Source organism: Gracilinanus agilis, chromosome 4 (assembly GCF_016433145.1).
Source record: "Gracilinanus agilis isolate LMUSP501 chromosome 4, AgileGrace, whole genome shotgun sequence".
Taxonomy (NCBI): Eukaryota; Metazoa; Chordata; class Mammalia; order Didelphimorphia; family Didelphidae; genus Gracilinanus; species Gracilinanus agilis.
This window is the reverse complement of record NC_058133.1, coordinates 132715225-132738718: the sequence shown is the minus strand read 5'-3', so window position 1 is coordinate 132738718 and position 23494 is coordinate 132715225. Positions and strand designations below refer to the sequence as shown.

At 41.6% G+C, this 23494-nt stretch overlaps 1 protein-coding gene across 2 annotated transcripts in view; it reads right to left on the bottom strand.

Moving 5' to 3' along the window:
• Nucleotides 1–818: 818 nt before the first annotated feature.
• Nucleotides 819–23494, bottom strand: part of CAPN2 (calpain 2) — a 94836-nt gene continuing 72160 nt past the window's right edge. For both annotated transcript variants that reach the window (XM_044672749.1, XM_044672748.1), the window contains exons 13-21: nt 22444–22480; nt 20425–20490; nt 16792–16849; nt 11982–12046; nt 10476–10544; nt 8011–8089; nt 5590–5706; nt 5257–5315; nt 819–2096 (exon numbers count right to left, since the gene is read on the bottom strand). In XM_044672749.1, the coding sequence (XP_044528684.1) occupies nt 2073–2096; nt 5257–5315; nt 5590–5706; nt 8011–8089; nt 10476–10544; nt 11982–12046; nt 16792–16849; nt 20425–20490; nt 22444–22480 (574 nt within the window). In that variant the 3' untranslated portion in view covers nt 819–2072. The remainder of the gene's footprint in view (nt 2097–5256; nt 5316–5589; nt 5707–8010; nt 8090–10475; nt 10545–11981; nt 12047–16791; nt 16850–20424; nt 20491–22443; nt 22481–23494) is intronic.

The window sequence follows — 23494 nt, the reverse complement described above, 5'->3', positions numbered from 1 at the left end:
AGACTAGTGATAAATGATGATTAGAAAAAGTTGTCAGGAAGCTCAAAACATGAGGTCATTATATCATTCTTGGCATCATGTACTCCATAATCTTTCAAGAATAGGTAGAGAAGGGGGCAGCTGGGTAGCTCAGTGGAGTGAGAGTCAGACCTAGAGACAGGAGGTCCTAGGTTCAAACCTGGCCTCAGCCACTTCCCAGCTGTGTGACCCTGGGCAAGTCACTTGACCCCCATTGCCCACCTTTATCACTCTTCCACCTATAAGACAATACACCAAAAATTAAGGGTTAAAAAAAAAAAAGAATAGGTAGAGAACTAACAAGATTTTTACAGGTTGTTTGGAGTCCACCAAGAGTAGCGACACATCACTAATGGCACCTAAAGAACTTTGGAACGAAATCCTTGTGACAATAGATTACTTCATATTGTGGGTCAAATCCTAGCTCTTATTGTTGCTCTCAGTACCAATACCAGAATATGGCTGTTTCTATAATTTTTAATTTAGCTGGTAGGCAAAACAGTGTATCTTCTTTTCCCAAGGAACCCTTACATCTGAGGTTCCTGAGAAGAGAAAAATAAGCTACAGAAAACAGATTTTTCTTTATGATTAGGCCATTCATCGATACTGTGTAGTTCAGTGTTGTTGACAGAGGAGTGAGATTTCTCCTTTATTCATGCATGGCTTTGTAAAGATCATTGTATTGGGTGGCAGTAAGTACGTGCCTTTGACCTGTTTGCACTACTGCCCCATGCTAAGAAATAGAATTTCTTCATTCTAACCCAACCAAATGCATTTGAAAGAAAAGACAACAAAGTGGGTTTCTGGATAATATTGTTTATATTTATTCAATAATAAAGTTAGGAAATAACTATGGCCTATTTATTTCCTGATGAGCAGCTATTGACCTTGACCTTAACTGCAAAAACAAGCCAACTGGATTCTGGAAGTCAGTAGATGCCAAAGCATTGCACCAGCAAGCAGTTTGATATGTCCTTTGCTGTCATCAGTTTAAAAACACGATAGTCTGGTTTTGGTGTACAGTATTCTGGTTGGTCCAGAACTGGAGTTAATTAGTACAAAATACCCAACTGTGTACTTCTTAGCCTTATGGAGCACGGTATATCATTTTCAGGATTGCTTTTAACCCAAAGGACTTGAAGCTATCTGGTAGAGGCAAAATCGTAGGATTCAGAGTGATTAGTGGCCTCTTACATATCATCCAGGCCAATCCTTTCATTTTACAGATGAGGAAACCAAAGCCCAGATAAATGGACTTGTCCAAGATTACATATGTTGTAATTGCCAGGACTTGAACCCAGATGAGATCCAGTACCTCTCCCCTTCCTCTTGCCCTTTCTGCCTTTCTCAACTCCAATCTTCAAGCATCTTAGCTTAAATCTGCTTATTTCATGGGATTTGGGCTTTAGTTGCAATCTAATCCACCCCCCTCATTTTATGTATGTGGAATCAAACCCAGAGAGTTAAGTGATTTGCCCAAGGTGACATTAGGTAGTAAGCAGCAGAGGCTAGGATATGAATCCAGATCTTGAGGTCAAATCCAATGCTCTTTCCTTTATAGCGCATGGATTTTCTGAAGTGTGTTCTAGCTTCCATCTTGTTTAAATAAAGTGGTGACTTCACTGTCACTTGTGGGATGTCAACTAAATTTTAAAATGTAAATACATTATTGTACATGATGATTTGGTTCCTTTAAAAAGAGCTTCAGGTTTGCATAGCTATTAAGTTTCTCCCTGCATTTTTCCTGACTTAATATTGTTATACATAGGTAAGTATGTAAAAGAAAATGTCCTATTTCATTGAGGTTGCAAATTGCTAAACTATACTTTTTGCATATAATGAAATGAAACTAACAGATCGCTTCTTTTGCTATCTGGAAATTTTGATCGCTCGGGTAAGACTTTTTCAGTCCTAATCATCAGGTCAAGCAAATGCAATTCATGAATTCAAGGTGCCCATCAAAAGTAGAACATAGTGTTTCTTAGATGAACTTTGATTAATCCTCAAGTGATTTCAATTTCATGAGAAGTCTTCAGTAGGGGTCACTTATTACATCAAAGGACCGAAAAACACAGCCACTGGAAGAGAGGAAGGAAAATAAACATTTGAATGCCCCCCTTTCAGGTCAGAGCTACACGGTAAAACACTTTATACAGCTGTAATTAGCTTGCTCTGAATAAGAGTCGTATTTCAGAAGAATGTGGACATGAGAGATCTTCCTTACGAGCTAAAATGTCTATGCCAATGAATTGGCTTAAAGTAGATAAATAATCTACGCAATATTTGAAACTGGCTATCAGTCATTGGCAGGAATCCCACTGCTATTGTTTGTTCCTCTCTGGGCTGTTGCCACTTGCTTTTCCTGAAATATGGTCCCTTCTATTATCTCCCTCCAAGAATCGCCGATTCAGAGAATTTTCTGATTTTTTATAAGCTCCTGGGTGAAGCGGGCAGAACCAGAATGATTTACTTCTATTATACTAACAACCAACACTGTAAAATGAATATCACTGTGAAAGACCAAAGGACTCTGACCAGTAAAGTAGCCAGTGATGATTCAGGATGGCTGATGATGAAGCAAGCTAACTTCTTCCTGGTATAGTGGGTGGACTCGAGATGCAGAACAAGACAAATCTTTTGTATTTGGCCAACATGTTGTATATTTGCAATAACTACAAGGGTTATTAGTGAATTAATTTCGACTTTTACCTTCTTAGAATCGATATGAAGTATTGGCTCAAGGCAGAAGGGCAGTAAAAGTTAGACAATTGGAGTAAAGTGACTTACCCTGGGGCACACAGCTAAGAAGTATCTAAAGTCAAATTTGAACTCAGGTCCTCCTTACTCCAGGCCTAGTATTCTATCCACTGTGCTACTTAGCTGCCTCAAGGGTTTAAGAAAGGGAAAATAAAGTGCTTATTTGAAAAACATGCCTGGTACTTAACTACTTTGCATATTAACTATATTCTGCATAATCAGTTATTAAACATTTATTAAGTGCCTACTATATGTCTGGCACTGCGCTAAGTAAATATATGTTTATATTTACTCATTTCCTCCATTGGGATGTTAGCTCATTGCAAGTAAATTTTTTTTCATTTTTTTGTACTTGTCTCTGCAGTGCCTGGCCCATTGTAGGTACTTAATGGTTAATGAATTGATTTAAAAAAATTTAAACCCTTATCTGGTATCTGTCTTAGAATGAATGCTAAGTATTGGCTCCAACGCAGAAGGAGCAGTAAGGTCGAGGCAATGGTGGTTAAGTGACTTGCCCAGAGTCACAGAACTAGGGAGTGCAGACCAGATTTGAACCTGGAACTCCCAGCTCTAGGTCTGGCTCTCGATCCACTGAGCTACCCAGCTGCCCCCCACAGAAAAAAAAAGTTTGAAGTACAAGTACCCCCTGAAGGGGGATTTACTTGGGTATTCCTCATACTTGGAAACATCAGAGGGTGGGAAACTGAAGGGTGATGCGATAGAGGAGAAAGAGAAAGCCAGGGGTGGGCCATGTTGTCCTGACACTTGGAAGGAGGTTGGGAAAGTCTCGGGAAGGCAGGTAAGTTAGCTAAAACAGAAGCCAGTGATATGCTGACAAGCACGGAACATTCTACAGGGTGGGGATCATGACACACATAGTGATAATATGAGTAGAGTTCCCAGACCTTAACAGATGCCATATTTTAGGATTCGGTTGTACTGTCACTAGTTTAGATGGCAATCTTTAAGGGCAAAAACTATTTCCTAGATTTCATGTGGCACCAAGAATATTAATGTCCACTTATGAGAAGTTTTAAGTGCGTGCTTTGTTGGACAAAGGTATTTCCCTACAATAAAATAGAAGAACTATGTGTACATACTTCCATCGTATTGTGTGTGTGTGTATATATTAAAAAACATAGTGCCATATATAGTATATGGTATATAATATATATGGTATATGACACATAGTACATATGTATATAATAGTAGCATATAGTATATAACATAGTATTATGTTTAATATAGGGTCCCATATTATATATAGTATTTGTATACGGAGTGTAAGTGTGTGTGTATGTGTGTATAGAAAGAGAGACAGACAGACAGACAGATGGAGGGAAAGAGAGACAGAGAGAAGAGTTGTTAAAACTGATCTACTTCATTCAGATATCCAGTGTTCTAGGAAAATTGTCAGTCCCTTAAATGTCAGCCCCAATTGCCTCTCTTCTTCCCAAAGTGTAGGGTAATTCTCCCCAGAGCTCCCACAGCACCAACCCTATTGCTCCCATCACCTCTGTCAAGAGCATGCTCAGCACTTCAATCCCTGATGAGAAATCAGAACTGAGTAACTGTGATGGCAGTGCCAACTGGATGGAGGGGTTCATGGAAAGGGGCTCGGCTTTAGGCAGCCCTTCCTCTTTTTTAGCCTTGATGAGATGAAAATGGAAAATGGCGAGCTCTGCTCATTGTCAGGTTGATGTGTCAGGCGACCTAGAAAACACCCTCCATTTGCATGGCTGGGGATTTCACGGAGGCCGCTGTTGGAGCTCCAGGCATATAAGTATTGTTGGGAAGCTTAAAAATCTCTCTCCTTCTATTTGGCTTTATTCTCAGTGGATGAGAGGGATGGAAGCAGAGAGGGGGTAAACAACAAAAACATTCGCTTAACATGCCATTTAATCTCAAGGTGTTTTCTTCAAAATAAAGAAGGGAGAAAAATAATCAGAGAAGGATGAGAAGATGAGTGACACAGTTAGAGCGGCAAAAGGAGGCCCTGATTAGAGAGCTGAGCAGAATGGATTTATAGATTATGCTGGGAACAAGCATTTATGTTAGTCAACCTATGTCCTCTGAGCTGGTGTGTTTTTAAAAAGGTCATCTGAGTTGGAAGTCAATCTACCCCAGGGCATTTATAATATTGAAAAAGGAACTGATTACTAATCAGTGTAGCCTTTCTTTAGCTGTGACCCACCAGAAAAGACAAAAGCATCTTTTCACCCTGGGTCTAGACTCAAGTTAAAAGTCCTGGGATGCACTTCTTGAAGGAAGGAACCAAAGGTTGTTCCACAACCACCAATAAAAATGCACTGTGGAAGCCTGGAACCATGAGAAAAGCAGTAAATATGTAGTTGGCCATTCCTCCTGGAGTTTTAAAAGGCAGGCCAAGAAGTCCTGGGTCTCTGGGTCATGCCCTAAATAAAGAGGTCTCTTTCGGGAGAGTGAAATGTTGATAGTAAACCTTGCCAGCTGCCAACTCACCCTGGTAAGATCGAGCTCTATTGTTCCGGTGTTCTCAGGATCCAGCTGCTTAAATACTTCTGTAAAGCAAAAGGAGAATAAGGGCACAATGAGGAAAGATGCTGAAATAGGGGTCATTTCTCCCCTGTGCCTGGTTCGACACCATCGAGTCTTAGTGGCGCTTTAGCCAAGGGCGGTCACGAAGCCCATTTTTCTCCTGCCTCTAAATGAAGGAAGAAGGAATGTCGCCCTCACACTCCAGAACACATCTGTGTGGCTCAGATGCCTTCCCTGGCGGTCTGCTTCAGAGGCCAACAGAACTCAATGGATCTTTCAGCCCAAATGCCCACTTACTGAACAGTGTTTCCAGTCTGACTAAACACCGGACAAAGTTGTCAAAGTCGATGATGAGCTCATCATCCGCGAACCGTGCCACGATGACCTGATGGAGCTGGTAGGGCAGCTTGAAACCTAAGGTGAAAACAAACAATCTTTGTCTTTGGTTTTCTGTATTGTGGTACTGGAGGGCCCACACCGTGCTTGCAGGGTGGCAGCACCTCAAACGTGGTAACAAAGGAAGACCAAGGTTTGTGATTTTCTCCTGCATTTCAGGGTTGTTTTTCCTGGGTGCTTTGGCTCTTTGAAACTGATTCTAGGGGGCCAGGTGGCACACTAGAGAGTGCCAGGCCAGGAATCGGGAGGAGTTGGGTTCATTTCTGGCTACAGACACTTCCTAGTGGTGTGAACTTGGGTAAGTCACTTAAAAAAAAACCAAAACCACCCTTCTGTCTTTGAATTTTTGGTTCCAAGGCAGAAGAGTGGTAAGGGCAAGGCAATGGGGATTAAGTGACTTGCCCAGGGTCACACCGCTAGGAAGTGTCTGAGGCCAAATTTGAACCTGGGATTTTCTGACTCCAAGCCTGACTCTATTTACTGTCCCACCTACCCCACCCCCCACGCTCCAAGTCACAACCCTCTTTGCCTAGCCTTTGCCCTTTTGCCTTGCTCTCTGTTGTTACTGAGACATAAGAGGTTAAAAAAAAGAAAAAAGAAACTGATTCTAGTTTTCAGATGCCATGTCAGCTGCTGTTTCTTCTTTGGTTTCCAAACTGCTTTTCTGGGACTCAGCCCCTGCCTGGCTCTTCACACTACTTCCTGTTTATTTCCGTTGCTTCAGTCAAACTTAGCCCCTTTGTTCCCCATCACCCATTCCCATCTCCACAATCTTTCCATGTTAGTCCATATTTTTAGCTACTTAAAAAAAAATTCTGCTTACACAGCAGGTTTTTTTTTAAAAAAAAAATCTTTGGAATCATCCTCCTCACTAGATTTTTTTTCAAGACATCTATTCTCTTCTTCTTTGAGATCCTATGTGATAACACATTTTTAAAATTAAAAACAACAACAACAACAACAAACCCTTATCTTCCATTTTAGAATCAATACTGTGTATTGTTTCCAAGGTGGAAGAGGGTAAGGGCTGGGCAATGGGGGTTAAGTGACTTACCCAGGGTCACCTAGCTAGGAAGTATCTGAAGTCATATTTGAATTCAGGACCTCCCATCTCTAGGTCTGGCTCTCCATCCACTGAGCCACCCAGCTGTCCCCAACTCTCCATGTATCTTAAAGAGAGCAATTGTGTCCCTCCTAAATCTCTCCCAGACTAAACATTCTAGCTCCTTTAGGCTCCCCATCCTTGTCACCCATTTCTAGAATATGGCTACCTAGAATGGAATACAAGCTTTTTGCTGGGGTAGAGGGATTTTTTTTAAACCCTTATCTTCCATCTTAGAATCAATATTATGTTTTGGTTCCAAGACAGAAGAGCAGTAAGGGCTAGGCAATGGGGGTTAAATGACTTGTTCAGGGTCATATAGCTAGGAAGTGTCTGAGGCCAGATTTGAACCCAGGATCTCTTGGTTCTAAGCCTGGCCTTTCAACTACTTCCCCCTTAGAGAGATTCTTTTTAAGGATGTTCAATGTCCTCTGAAGTTCCTTTCAATTTTGTGGTTCTATGAGGTAGTCCTAAAGGTTCCGAGTACAGCAGAATTCTCTACCTTGTTCTACATAATACCAATTAAAGTTTAAAATAATTTTTAAAAAATCAACTATTCCAGCTTGGCTATGAGACCCTTTGGGAAGTTCTATGTGAAAAGTTCTCTTGGCTGCAGTTTCTTTTTTGAATGGGAGGGTTGGACCAGAAAATCCATAAGAAGTTCCTTTCAGTCCTAATACCATAAGCCTATGAATTCATTCATTCATTCATTCATTCATTCATTCATTCATTCATTCATTCATTCATTCATTCATTCATTCATTCATTCATTCATTCATTCTGAGTATGGCTGGCCTGCTAGAGCAGTCTCAAAAGAGTATTAAATTCAGAAAGAGTTAGGAGGGGGAGATTCTGTACCAAGTCACATTTTGTCAATTATGCTTTTGAAAGTGGGGGAAAAAAAAGGAAATGTCATAGTTACTTTATTTGGGAGGACAGTTTATTATACTTTTCATAAAAGGAAGACGACTTGCAGTGATTCTGAAATAAATGAAAGTAGTTGGGGAACAACTAGGTAGCAGAGTGGATAAGAGCACCAGGCCTGGAGTCAGATTCAAATCTGGCCTCAGACACTTCCTAGCAGGGCAAGCCACTTAACCCCCATTGCCCAACTCTTACTGCTCTTCTGCCTTAGAACTGGTAATTTATTATTAATTCTAAGACTGAAGGTAAGGATTTAATTAAAAAAAAAAAGAAAAAAGAAATGTGGGATGTGTTACCTGCTTCTTCTAACGCTTTACGCATCTCATAGGCATTCATGGTGCCGGACCTGTCAATGTCCATCTCTTTGTAAATTCTCTGGAATGACAAAATAGACATGAAGGCCTTGATTTTATAAAGTACATTTTCTTTTGGGCCTCATAGAAAGCAGGAATAGTTTAAAAACAAACAAAACAATTAGCAATCTTTAATATAATTAACTAGAGGAATCAATTGCTTTTTTCATTTAGCTGACAGAGGAAAGCAAGAATTTCATAGCTGTCTGCTCTAGCAGAGTCTATGTATGTTTGCCTGTGAATAGGAAGCCCATTCTGTATTCTCTGACCCGAGAAAGCTTAAAACCCCAGGCTTTGGGGCCTAATATTCCCAGTAATCCCATACATGGTGGTTTATAGCATAAATGACCCTATTTTTTCCCTTGTTCTCTGCCCTCCCTCATGGCTGCCTGAAAGGTGTCCCTGAGCCCCAATTCTTACCCACTAGAGTCTGTCCTTTATCAAGTCTCACCTGAGGTTCTAGGCCAGTGATGGCAAACCTATGGCACGGGTGCCAAAGATGGCAGGGACTGAGGCAGAGCTGCTCCCCTCCCCCTCTCTACTGTGCCTGATAACATTTTTTCACATTCCCGGCCCCTCTGTCCAGCAGCCCAATGGGAGCACATGGTGGGGGGGAAAGGTGGGCAGCTCATAGGTGGCAGAGGTGGAGGGGAGCAGAGCGCTCAGGCCACTCCCCTCCCCTCCCCTCTCTATACTCACTGAGGTCATTCCTCACATGACCCATCCCTCTGCCCAGCCGCCCAATAGGAGGGCTTCCTCTATTCCCTGTGTGGGATAAGGGAGGCAGGGCACATCCTACACTCAGTTTAGGGGGTGGTGCCTGGCACTCCATCTCTAAAAGGCTTGCCATCACTGTTCTAGGGTTTTTTTTGTGAAGATGCCTTTCCTGACTCCTCAGAGAAAAATTATTTTTGTCTCCTTGAGCTTCTCTCAGTACTTTTCTTAGACCTTTCTCTTCATCTGTCGCCTCTGTGCCTCCCGTGACTTTTTAGTTCAGATGATAAACTCCCTGACAGCAGGGCTCTATTTCTGGCTCTAGCTTTGTCTCCCCAGTGCCTTACACACAGTGGATCCTTAATAGCTTTTTGAATTGAATTAAATTAGCCATTCTTTATCAACCAGTCAAGAGGTCATCATCGGACAACAGTGCATTATATCTGAGCCATATTATGCCAACTCTCTTCTCTCTGCAGGCTCTAAATGCCAACTTGGCCAAGTAGGGAACAGTCATTTCAAGGGCCATTTCTTTTTAAATTTTTTATTTTTATGAAACTTAAAATCTCTACTAGGTGCACTTGAAAAAAACCAAAAATGCATAATACTTTTAACATGGTAGCTCCCAACTTTCCTGCTTGTCTGTCTCTTCCTAAACTTCCTTCTGCTCTATGTATTTTACTTTATTTTAAAAACCCTTACTGTCTCTCTTTGAATAAATACAGTGTATTGGTCCCAAGGTGGAAGAGTGATAAGGGTTAGACAATGGGAGTTAAATGACTTGCCCAGGGTCACACAGGTGTCTGAGGGCAGATTTGAACCCAGGACCTCCCATCTCCAGACCAACCTCTCAATCCATTGAGCCATCTCCCTGCCTCCTCTTCTATGTATTTTAAAAATATTTCATTCACTTTTTCTCTTTCTCCTCACACCTCAACAATGCTCTAAGACTATTATTAGTTGTAGAGCAAATACTGACCTGCATGGTGGAGGGAGCTCCATCCCCTGGGAATTCCCTCTACCAATGAAATCTTATTATCATGAAGCCCCTCTCCTTTCTGTAACTACTTGTCCTCCCCCACCAAAAAAAAGGCCTTTCCTTTTAACAAGAAGAGTTGAGTAAAATAAATTCAGGTAGCATTTCTGAATTGCTTCTATTGTTTATGCTCATAGTGGAGTTCTGTAGATGAAGCACAGAAAAGAACTTATGAGGGCAGCTGGGTAGCACAGTGAATAGTGCACCAGACCTGGAATTGGGAGGTCGTAGGTTCTAATCTGGCCTCAGACACATCCTGGCTGTGTGACCCTGGGCAAGTCACTTAACCCCCATTGCTTAGCCCTTACCACTCTTCTGCCTTGGAGCCAATATACAGTATTGATTTGAGGATAGAAAGTAAGGGTTTTTAAAAAGGAAAGAAAAGAACTCATTTTGTGATGTGCTAGTGCCCAATCCTGGCCTTCCTCTACCTGGCTTTTTTCCTATTATTGGTAAAATTAAGTCACAAGACAGTGCTCCAACCTCCCCCACCCCCATAAAAGTCTTGTTTTCTAAAATTATGCATGCACAGAGATCCATATAGGCCCCAATTTTTAAAGCATACTCAGGACCATAAAGCAGCACCCAGCGAGGGTCTTTCTGTGAGTGCAGAAGAGCCATCTCCCACCTCCCCCCCCCAGCCCGCCTGCAATCCTACCTGGTATTTCTGTATTTTGGACCAAAGAATGTAGAACTCCTTCAGACCCAGTTTTCCACTCCCGTCAAACTGCCTCCGGTTAAGGAAAGCTCATTGTGCCACATGGAATTTTTCCCCCCAAGTAGGTTCAAATGAGAATAACTTCCACACTGCTCTTCAGAAGTCTCATCAGAGCTCTCTTACGAGTCAGGCTCTCCCAGGAAAATCCTACAGAGGGATTCACGGTGCCTAGGCTGGTGCTGGTTGGCCTACACCAGCCTCTGAGGTTTGGGAATAGATACAGAAATGGGGTCGAGGGCCCACACCAGCTCAGGGTGCTCCTCTGATGTTGCTATTCTTCTAACATGTAGTGATGTGTGGATATTTTATCCTGGATTTTTCATTATGGTTTCTAGTTGGGGAAACTAAGTGATTGAGTCAGGTCTGGAGACAAGATGTTTTGGGTTCAAATCTGACCTCAGACACTTTCTAGCAGTGTGACCCTGGACAAGTCACTTGACCCTCATTGCCTAGCCCTTGCCCCTCTTCTGCCTTGGAGCCAATACACAGTATTGATTCTAAGACAGAAGGTAATGCTTTAAAAAAAATGTTTTCTAGTTGTTGACTTTCAATGTTCAAAAGTCTAGTTTTGCAAGGCCTTTCCTAAAGGGACTTGCCAACCAGCAGGTGATAGGTGTCCTGCATCAGGGCTTTGTGTGGGTGGGGAAAATTTCTTGCCATACTTTCTCGCTAGCCATTAAAGACCATGAAGACAAGAGTCCATGGGGCTGCCATTCTTTAGTTTGGCCATGGAAGGGGCAGGTCCAAAGATGGCAGAGGTGAATGGAGGCAATAGATTAGAAATGTTTATAGCAGGAAGAGCCACATCATCCAGAAATCATAAAGGAATAAGGACACAGGAGCAACAGATTCATTTCTGAAAATAATTTGGCTGAGGGGCTAATTCCTTCCTCTCTGTTGGGCTTATTAGGCTGGTCGCTAAGGGAATGCTCTAAAATATAGCTCTCTTAGATTGAGCATTTGACAAAGTGACAAGAGAGAAAGAAGCCTGGGGTAGACAATAGGATGGCTCGGTGGATTTAAAACCTGCTGAACATCTGGAACTAAGCGTAGGCACCAGTGGTTTGATAACAACTTGAATCCTGGTCTCTAGAGAGGGGCTGCAGGGATCTGTCCTTGGTCCCCTACTGCCTAACATTTTTATCAGTGACTTGAATAAAGGCAGAGAGGGTGTGCTCATCCAGTCTGCTGATGGGAGGAACAAAGAGTCAGAATCCATTGAATCCATTTCCCCTCCCCATGACTTCCTGGAAGTGGTGTTGTTCTTTGCCTTCCTGGTTTTTAAATTTTTTAACCCCAGGAATTAATGAATTTCTTTCATGACCTCTCCACATCCACGCTTACAGAGAAACACCCAGCCACAGTGATTTGATGCCACTTCTTTAGCCACAGGCAGCCTCTGTACAACCCCAGGGTCCGAGTTCCCCAGCACACATATAAGGATACATCTAGCATGTCAACCATGATCTTGCAAGTCTCAATGCTGAAGCCATCTGATTTGATATCTGGACCTAGAGAACACAGAAGGGAAGTCAGATCAAACATCTAGAGGGCAAGCAAGTGGACTTTGGTCATCTAACTTTGTTCTGTACAATGCCTGGCAAAGACTATGGAGAAAAAGCATTAAATAATTTTTTAAAGGAATAAGGGAGCAGCTAGGTGGCTCAATGGATAGTCAGGCCTAGAGATGGGAGGGCCTGGGTTCAAATCTGTGATTTGATACTTCCTAGCTGTGCAACCCTGGGCAAATCACTTAACCCCCATTGCCTAGCCCTTACTGCTTTTCTACCTTGGAACCAATACATAGCATTGATTCTAAGATGGAAGGTAAAGGTTAAAAGGATAAAAAAAAAAAGGAATAAGAAGTAGTTGGATTATTTATATATATTTAGGCTGAGAAAGTGTCCTTTGTGTGTGAGAGACATAGGTAGGAAGAAGAACAGATGTATTTTCAATTAGGTTGTGCTGAGAGCTAAGATGGCAGCATAGTAGCAGCAGCCTTCTGAATCTCCTTCCAACCGATCATTACAAAGTGTCTCAAAAGAACAGAAATCAAAATTGGATGAATAAAAGGGCTTTCCCACTGGATATAGCCTTAAAGGCTTCTGACTGGGAAGGGAAGATACTACCAAGGCAAAGCCCTGCAAGACAGAAGCTAAGAAAGCAATCAACATGCAGGAACCCCAATCCACTAATGGCAAAAGAAATAAGCAGCAGCAAAAAAAAGCTCTTTACCCTGAATAATTTCTATGGAGAAAAGAGTGAAAAGCAAGCAAACACATCCAAACTTTTCAATTAGGTTATGCCTCTATGACTAAGGAAACAGCTAGGTTAGAAACGAACTATTAATAAAAATAGTTGAATATTTTATTATTATTGTCATCAACTCTGTGTTCCTGGTAAGCCACTTAACCATTCTATTTCACAGGTTCCTCATCTGTAAAGTGAAGGTTTTGAACTTGAGAATCTCTGTGATTTCTTCCAACTGGGATTGTTGGTGAAGAACCCCAGGAAAGGATGCATTTTCTTTGCTCTATTATTTTTAGAAGACTTAAAAAAATCTTCCCACAAATTCACCATGCTGGGGATATGTGCTGTTATCTCAGGGTGGAGAGTTTTCTTGAGCCACCATCTTGGTCACCCACACCTTTGGAAATAGGGTGACTCATGATAATGGTGTGTTTATAGTCTTGAGCATGGCTTTCCCAGAGCCTCCTTTCTCGGGGAATTCATGCATTAGGTCTGCAAGGGGCTACATGGCAGGAATAGAGTGTGTGTGGAGGCAGGGAGGCTACGTCATGGAGAGGGAAGGGTCCCATGGTCAGGTCCCTGGTGTCACCAGGTAGGAAGGGGAAGGGTGTGCTGAGCTCAGAGACACGTGTGGGGCCACGTGTATTCTGTAGCAGAAAGGAGGTTCCCCTTCCCTCCATTGTCCTTTTGTCCATCCATCTGTGAATTAACAATGAGGCTCTTGGTGTTGGTGGCCCCGTGATCTCCGCAGATTGGAGACACTGCCATGACCTCACTGCGCCTGGTGGCCTCTGGGGCAAACACCACCTCCTTTCCCACATGGCGGGGAAGCCGAGCCAGGGCAGCTTCACCGCTGCATGAGGCTGTGTGTGTCTGGACCCGGTGACACCCCAGCTTTCTCTCTTACTCTATGTGGGAGTAAAATGTCTATTTCTTAGATTCAGACAGGACCAGATGGAACTTTTAATCTCTGTTTTGAGGGGATCCTTGATGCTGCTATCTCCTGGAATGGTAGCCCCAACTTTCACATGCTGTCTTCCTCTTCAGAATGTAAGCTCCTTGAGGGCAGGAGACTGTGATATGGTCTTTCTTTCTATCCTTAGAGCTTGGCACAGTCTCTGCTACATAGTAAGTACTTAGTAAATGGTTAGTTGTTTTTTAAACACTTACCTTTTGTCTTAGAAGTGATATTAAGTATTAGTTCCAAGGTAGAAGAGTGGTAAGGGCTAGGCAATGGGGATTAAATGACTTGCCCAGGGTCACATAGTTAGGAAGTTTCTAAGGCCAGATTTGAACCCTGGTCCTCTTCACTCCAGACCTGGCTCTATCTACTCTGCTCCCTAGCTGCCCCTTTCTTTTTGTTGTTGTTGTTGTTGTTTTTAAATAATTTTTATTTTTTAGAAAAGTTATCATGGTTACATGATTCATGTTCTTACTTTCCCCTTCACCCCCCCCAACCTCCTCCTTTCAAAAATGCTTATGCCTAACTTCCAGAGGTCTTTAAAAACAGGAGTGCTTCTTATGTGTCCTGGCTGGATCTGTTTCTCTTCTCTTCTCTTCTCTTTTCTTTTTTCACTTCTGTCCTCTCCTCTCCTCTCCTCTCCTCTTCTCTTCTCTCTCTCCTCTCCTTTTCTCCTTACCTTCTGTCTTGGAATTAATACCGTGTATTGGTTCCAAGGCAGAAGAGCAGTAAAGGCTAGGCAATGGGGGTCAAGAGACTTGCCCAGGATCACACAGCTGGGAAGTGTCTGAGGCCAGATTTGAACCCAGGACCTCCTGTCTCTAGGCCTGACTCTCAATACACTGAGCTACTCAGGTGCTCCTGGCTGGGTCTGTTCTCCGGCAGAGGCAGAAGAGGCCAGAGGTTCTAAAAGTACCCTTGACAACCCACATGGGTTTGTCCTTTGCAGTACTAATATTTATAATAAGATAAAACTATGCTTTTGGGGGACAGGGGGCTAATTTAGTAACATTACAGAGGATATTAAATCTAAAAATAGGTACAATAACCTTAATGGTTATATCATTATCAGAAAGCTGCATCATTTTTGTCAAGAATTCCAGAATGTTTTGGCAGCTATGGGCAAAGATAGTTGGGCGGTCAGCCTGTTGGGTCTTTACCCCTAATCAGGACCAGCTTGTGAACTTCTGGTCTGGATGCTGAGGGATCACTTCCTAGGTTCCGAGTTCCTTATGGACACTTTTGGTCCTGGTCTACAGTAAACTCCTTTAACAATTTATGTCTGAGATGCATAGTGGGTGATCTTGGGTAAGGCACTTGACACCTTAGGCCCCAGTTCTCTCCTTTATAAAATAAGGAGATTGGCCTTGACAGCCTCTGTGGCCCTCCTTACAGCTACCTCTAGATTTATGACTTATATTACCAAAGCAATCCATTCATTGGAAAATGAGACAGATCTGCGATTTCAATGACGTAGGAAATATTTAAATGAGGAGGAAAATATAAGGTCTGGCATTTTCTCTGCAACCCTATGGTCTTTTATTTAATTTTAAAAAGAATGCTTACCTTCCATCTTAGAATAAATACAAGTATCAGTTCCAAGGTAGAAGAGCAGTAAGGAGTAGGCAATGGGGGTTAAGTGACTTGCCCATGGTCACACAGCTAGGAAGTGTCTGAGGCCAGATTTGAACCCAAGATCTCCCGTCTCTGGGCCTGGCTCTCAATCCTTTGAGCCACCCTAACTGCCCCCAACCTGATGGTCTTAAAAGGTCCAGGCAAGTTATTAAATGACTTGGCCAAGGTCACATATCCACTATGTCTCAGAGGGTAGACTTGAACAAAAATCTTCCTGGCTCTAAGACCAGCTGTCTGACCTTGACTTCTGGAACATGCTGTTGGAACAATTTCTTTCTTTATTTCTTTAAAAAAAATTTTTTTTTAAACCTTTACCTTCCATCTTGGAATCAATACTATATATTGGTTCCAAGGCAGAAGAGTGGTAAGGGCTAGGCAATGGGTAACTTGCCCAGGGTCGCACAGCTAGGAAGTGTCTGAGACCACATTTGAACCCAAGACCTTCCATCTCTGAGCCTGACTCAGTCCACTGAGCCACCCAGATGCCCCTGGAATATTTTCAAATGGTACCACTATTTTAAAATGTTGCAGAACAGCTAGGTGGTACAGTGGATAGAATACTGGGCTAGGCATTGGGAATATTCACCTTTATGAGTTCAAATATGGCTTCAGACACTTACTAGCTGTGTGAGCCTGGGCAAGACATTTAACCCTGTTTGCCTCAATTTCCTCATCTGTTAAGTAATCTGGAGAAGGAAAATGGCAAACCATTCCAGTATCTTTGCCAAGAAAACTCCTAAATGGGGTCACAAAGAGTTGGATACAATTAATACCATTCAACAACAACTGTGAAACATTAGATAGTGGAAATAATCTTTTTAAAACTCAGTGACTTGGTTCAGAGCAGAGACTGTTTTCCAGACCCAGTCCTAGCCAAAGACATGGGGTCATTTGAGCCAAATGGATAAAAAGGAGATTTTAGAAAATCCATCTGTACAATAGCATTACAATCACTCACTTCATTTATTTCTCCTTTTCCCTCTGGTGCATCAGTGGGTTCTCTCTACTTCAATCATTACCTTTTTATTTTTTATGATTTTAATTAAAAAATAGTTTTCCATGTTTCCATGATTCATTTTCTTTCCCTCCCCTCTTCCTTCCCCACTCCCAGAGCTGACAAGCAATTCCACTGGGCTATACAAATGTTATCACTTGCTACCTATTTCCATATTATTAGTCATTTCCTTTTTAAATACAGCTTTGGATGACTGGGCACAGCTTCTGGCTGGCACTCACAGGGTCAACTCAGTCTTTTGATCTACCAAGAGAGGGCTGGGACTGTGTCTGGAGGACGAGGGATCCAGTTGGGACAGACAGGGTAGAGGTGGAGGCAGCGGAAGATACTTTCCTTTCCCCTTATGCCCCTACAGAACAATAGGGTTTGAGGAACCAGAAGGAAGACATACTTACGTTTTGCCAGGACTCTTCTCAGGATAGTCTGAAGCTCAAAGGCAGAAATCTCTGCGTCCTATGGACATACAACATACAAGAACATACAATACACGTGTTGTCAGTTTCTGCTCTGAATCAGTGCCATCCCAGGGCTGAAACACCACTGAGGAAAGAGGGAAAAAGTGAGACACTCAATAAAAGAAGCCTCATTGGACCTTGGTCCCAGGCACACAGACAATATCTCGCTTCTCCGAATGTCCAGTGTGAGATGGTTCTGGTATAGGAGGGCTTTAGCAAATAGTCCCAACCTGGATTTAGTCACTCAAGCTGTTCCTGATCACTTCTAGCTCAGACACCCTTTCAAAAATACTTTTTTTTATTATAAAGATATTTTATTTGATCAATTACATGTAATCAATTTCCACTTAAGTTTTCCAAAGTTATATGCTCCAAATTGCCTTTCTCCCTCCCTTTCCTCCCTGCTCCTGGAACTGGCAAGCAATTTGATCTGGGTTATACATGTATTATCAGATGCCTTGTTGATGTTTTTTCCCATTTTACTTTCCTGATTCAACACCTAAATTAATCAGCTTTACTGCTAAATGGCCCAAGTTCCAGTTTCTCATGATTGTCTTCAAGGGTCTCCCTGCTCTTTTCCTTCTCATCTGTTGCTCTACAGTAAGGATTCTCCACTCTACCCGGGCTGCTGCCTCCCCCGCTTGCCTGCTCCTCCCTTGGTGCCCATTTGGCACATCCTCCTCATTCTTTTGGAGTGAATCTGTCTCCTCTGAAAACACTGCTCCACATGGTTAATATGGAAATATGTTTTGCATGACTTCACATGTATAATGGATATCACATTGTTGCCTTCTCAATGGTTGGGAAGGGAGGAGGGAAAGGTAGAGAATTTGGAATGCAAAATGAAAAAAAAAAGTTAAACAAAAATGAAAAAAAAACAGTGGGGAAACTTCTAGGAACTGAGGCAGAATAGAGCAAACAGAACTAGGAAAACGATGCATCCAAGGATGACTGTAACATAAATGCAGCAGAAAACAAACCACCCTGTCTCACTCTGGTGACTAAGCCTGGTCTCAAAGAAAACTTCAGAAAATGCACCTCCCTCCTTTGCAGAGTGCGGAGGTGGGAGGCCATGAGGGTGGAACATGCCCTACGGTGTCAAACACAGTTGATGTACAGGTTTTGCTGAACTGCCTTTTTTCTTTTTTTTTTCGTTATAAAGGATGGCTACCTGGGGAAAGGATGAAGTATCCCACATCTGCATATTTGGAAATGGAGGTGATGTAACGGCAAAAGATATCAATAAAAGATTTTTAAAAAGTAATAAAATTCACTAAGAATAGCTTACATTTGCATAGTTACTTTAAAGTCTTCAAAGCAATTATTCACAATAGCACTTTAACATTGCCCCTGTTTTACTGGGAAATCTGAAGATAAGAGAGATTAAATGCCTAAGTTACAATCTATACTAATATTCATTATTTTGAATAAAGACTCAACCCTATTTCTTGCTTTCTTTTCCCCTCCCTTTTCTTTAAAAACAAAACAAAAGAAAACCTTACTTTTGGGCTTAGAATCAATGCTAAGTATGGGCGAGACATTTGGGGTTACACAGTTAGGAAATGTCTGAGGTCACATCTGAACCCAGGACCTCCTGTCTCCACATCTGGCTCGCTACCCATTGAGCCATCTAGCTGCCCCAACCTTATTTCTTTTGAGGGTACTGATATCCAGCTTCATAACCTAAGAATCATTCTTTATGTCTCACTGTACCTCCCATAGACCTCCACCCCCCAATATATCCAATCAGTTGCCACATTTCCTCTATTCCACCTCTTCAGCATCTGGCATCTGATCCCTCCTTTTTACTCACATGACAACTACCCCACTTTAGGGGCAGTTTATATTTTATGACTGTGTCATCTGGAATTTGGTCTGAGCTTTGGAATTGTTCTCTGTGCCTGCTATCCTCCACTCTCCAATCTCTCTTCTAAATGCAGGTTTGATTGTATGTCGCTCCCCTGAGACTCAAGAAGCAATGGTGACCCCAAATTGCCTTTAGGATTAAATAAAAAGTCTTCTCTTTGCAACTATCAATAACATGTAAATAAGTCTTGATTGATGACACATGTTAAAACTAGTGGAAAGGCGCATTGGCTATGGGGTGGGTGAAGAGGAAAGTAAAAACATGAATCATGCAACCATGGAAAATTTTTCTAAAAAAATAAAATACTTAAAAAAAAAAGAAGTAAGAGCAAGAACATAAAAAAAAAAGTCTTCTCTTTGGCTTAAAGGACTTCATCATTGGCTTCCATCCTACCTTTTGAGGCAGATTTCACATTATTTCTGTTCACATGCTCTAAGCTCCAGCTAAACTGGTCTAATTGTTTTTCTTACATATACCACCTCTCCCTTCTGCCTCTACATATTTTCTGTCCGTGTGGACTGGATGGACTGCTCTTCTTCCTCCCCTACGACAATTGGCTCCCTTCGAGGTTCAGATCGAGGACTACTTCCTCCAAGATGCCTTCCCGAATTCCCTCAGTTGTGAACGTCTCTGAGACTTTACTTTGTGTGCATGCAAAACACATATATACATATACATGTCTACATGTACACAGCATGTATATGTGTTTCTGTATCTATATGGGGCCACCTGAATGGCTCAGTGGAGAGTATGCCAGTTCTGGAATCAGAAAGATTCCTCTTCCTGAATTCAAATCCAGCCTCAGCCCCTTCCTAGCTGTATGTCCTTAGACAAGTCATTTAACCCTGTTTGACTCAGTATCCTCATCTATAAAATGAGTTGGAGAAGGAAATGGCAAACCACTCTAGTATCTTTGCCAAGAAAACCAAAAGCAATTATAAAGAGTTAGACACAAGTAAAATGACTGAATAAGAACAGCATATCCATCTATTCAGAGATTTACTTATATATCTGTGAACATGCTGTAAGCCCTCTCCCCTCACTAGATTATTAGCTACTTAAGAACAGGAACTGCCTCATCTTTTGTTTTTTATTCTGTTCTTAGCATAGTAACTGGTGCATAATGAATGCCTCTTAATCAACTGATATATTGTAAATGTTCTCTGCACTTTATAAATCCATTCCCCTGATAGAGTTGGTAGGAAATTCTTCCTTTTACTGCCTTATCAAGAGACAATTAGGTGGTGCTTTGTAAATAGAGTACTAGACCTGGTGTCTGAAGGATGGAGTTAAAATTCTGCCTCAGACATTAGCTGTATGACTCTGGGTAACTCACTTAAGTTCTGCCTGCTTCAGTTTCCTCAACTATAAAACAGGGAGAATGATAGCATCTACCTCCCAGGATGGTTGTGAGGATTAAATGAGATAATATTTGTAAAGCGCATACCTTAAAGTACTATGTAAATGCAAATTATTTTCATTAAAAAAATCCTTATGCAATCTGCCAGTAACTTCTACCTATTGGTCCTAATGTTTTTATTTCTAAGTGTTCTTCTATTTTTTTTTTAAAAAAAGTGTATTTACCTTTCTACTACACTGTAAACTCTTTACGGACTGGTTACATTTTATAGGTGATGCCCTGCTGGTGCCTAAAACTGCTTTCCATGTAATGGCCACTCAATAAACACTGGTTGCTAACCACTTACCTCCCCTGCCAGTTGAGCAAACAGTCTCCTGAAGCTGTCCTCAATGCTGTCTTCATCAACATCATTCTTGAGGCAACAGAGTTAAAGGAGAAGAGTGAGACAAGTTATTGAAGGCAGGAGTCTATCCTCAGCCACCAACCTCTGGGAGGTCTCTTTCCATCCCATTCCAAGTCCTACTTTCTCCTTTGTGGATCACGTGCAATAGTTCCAATTATCCTTGACAGAATTTTAAGACTATTCCTAGAGTTTTGGTTTGGTCTGGCCAAGAGCTGAATGAGGACTGCCCAGGGCTTTCTAGCTAAATGTGGGGATATAACTGGAGCAAAAGAGAAAGAAAAGAAACTCTCTGGAAGGTAGATATATCATAATTTCTCACAATGTGCATCATGACCATTGCATGTTCCTAAAAGAAGCATTTATGATTAATTCTATTAGGCAAAATGATGAATAGCATAGAATTTCCCTGTATCACCTGAAAAGGATTTTATCAAAGGGCAGTGAATACAAGCTTTGGGGACCAATATATGCAGGCTTTGTCTAGTCCCTCATTATTCAAAAAAATGACAACCACATTGGTGCCCTTACAGACTGGTAGTCTATAAGGGTACCTAGTCACCATAGGCTTTTATGAGCACTGCTGTGGACCCTTAGAAAAAAGACAGAAGAAAAATACTTAAAAACAATTCTAGGGGGCAGCTGGGTAGCTCAGGGGATTGAGAGCCAGGCCTAGAGATGGGAGGTCCTAGGTTCAAATCTGGCCTCAGACACTTCCCAGCTGTGTGACGCTGGGCAAGTCACTTGACCCCCATTGCCTACCCTTACCACTCTTCTGCCTTGGAGCCAATACACAGTATTGACTCCAAGACAGGAGGTGAGGGTTAAATTAAAAAAAAAATTGTAAAACTATTTTCTCTAGAGCAGAAAAGTAGGCTGGATTTGGAATCATAGGACCCAGATTCGAATCCTGCTTCTGACCTCTGAAACCTTAGGCAAATCAAATGAACTCTCTAGGTCTTGGTTTTCTCATCTGTAAAAAGAGTAGCTTGGACTTAATGGCTTCTGAGGTCCTTTTCAGCTCTGTGTCTATGTTGTTGGGGGTCTTTTTTGATAAACTATTTCTTTTTTTAAAATGTTGGAAACCTGAGAACAGTCTCAGAAAATACTAAATTAAAGGGAAAATCCTAGATAATCCATGAATCCATATAATTAGAAGTATTTACATTATAAAAGAGCATTTACTTAGTATACTATTTAGTACATAGAAGGCATTCCAATAAATATTTGTTGACTATTAAGTCTTTGTTCTTAAAAGTCCATTTTGGGGAGTTTCCCTTCCTTAATTCCAGAACTGGTAATTATCAGGAATTATATTAAGCAAAGTGTGCCTGCTTAGCCAGACTTGCTGCTATCCAGCAACCAGATAGCTGGAAGTGTTTTTAGGGACCATTAAGTCCAAGGGTTCCTCCAATAACTAGATCATGGAACACACTGGGGTGTGAAACATAACTGATGAAACTCAACAAATGATATCCCAAGGAGTTGAGGTGTACAGACTCCCCCAGAGATAAGGTGAGATTGTGGAAATTTTAAAGGGAAAACCCCCCCAGATGATTTTCACCTAGAAATCATAACTGTAGGATACGTCAGTTTCATGCTTGATATTTTGGAGAAGAAAAGAGGACGAATATCAACATTTCTTCATGGGACTCGTATCCAAAATGCCTGACATTCTAAGGGTCTCTGGGACACAATTTGAGAAATACTAGCCCAAAATAGGACTCAGCTCCCTAGTTTTATAGATGAGGAAACTAAGAGAAGAAAACTAATTTGCTCAAGATTAGAGAATAAGGATAGAGGCAACTGGAGTGACGGATAGAGAGCTAGCCTCTGAGCCAGTAAGACTTATGTTTCAGTTTTCATCTGTAAAATGAGACCTACATCTAGCTGGGTTTGAAGAACCCTTCCTACTCTCCATCTCTGATCCTACAACAGGGACAGTAGAAGAATCATAATAAATACCTCGTCGATGGTGGACTCAATTTCATCATCGACAACTCTGGAAATAGAAAGGAATTATCTGTTAGTGGATGGGAAGTTAAGAAGGGGAAGGTGGTGTTTCAGCAGTTGTTGCTCAAATTGAAGTGTGAAACTTGAAACTAATCTCGCTTCAAACCCTCCCCAACAAAACCTACTTCAGAGCCTTGTAGTGTGTGATAGCACTTCCCCAAATAGCAAAATATCAAGAGGGAAAAAAAAACCCAAAGGAAGAAGTCAAAGCCAAAAGGACTTTTAGAAAGTAGGGATTTTTTATTTTTATTTTTTAGGGAGGAGTGGTTCTTTACCAAATAATGGGTCAGCTTCCAAGGCTTAGTTAGGAACCTCCAGTAGCTCAGTCAAGAAAGAGCTTTTCAGTCTCATTTTTAATACCCTTCCCTACAGTAAAGTCTCTTCCCTTTGCTTTACATGATAGAAAATGATCACCTACCAGCTGGGCTTACTTGAAGTGAGAGGAAGAAATGAGTGCCTAGGGCCTGGGGCTAACTTTAGTTACTCTAATCATTTGAAAAGATGCACAATTTTGTCAGTGTGCAAATCAAAACCTCTCCTTATTGTAATACACAGTTTAGTGTATGGGGAAAAAAAATCCATCCCTGATGACTATGGACAAATCACTTAACCTCTAGGTTAAGTGTCTCTAGGGAACTCTCTAAGACCATAAACAGTTGCCTGATGGCCTCAGTGGATCATCAACATTTTTAATGTCTGAGAGAGCAGGAAGAGACCTCAAAAGACATTCAATCCAATCCCTTCATTCTACAGATAAGGACTCAGATGTAGGGAGGGGGAATTGGTTGTCCAAGTTCATATGGGTAGTAAGTGTAAAAAACAGGATTTGAAAACAGATCCTCCCAATTCCACAGTATCATGTTACCTCCTAGAGAGCAGACTCTTGGGGGGGGGGGACTTTACACACTAGGAGTTCTTGACAATAATGAAGTGATGAGTAAATCTCTATCCATATCTATATTGATTTACATTTATATATTTGAATATACAAAATAAATACAAG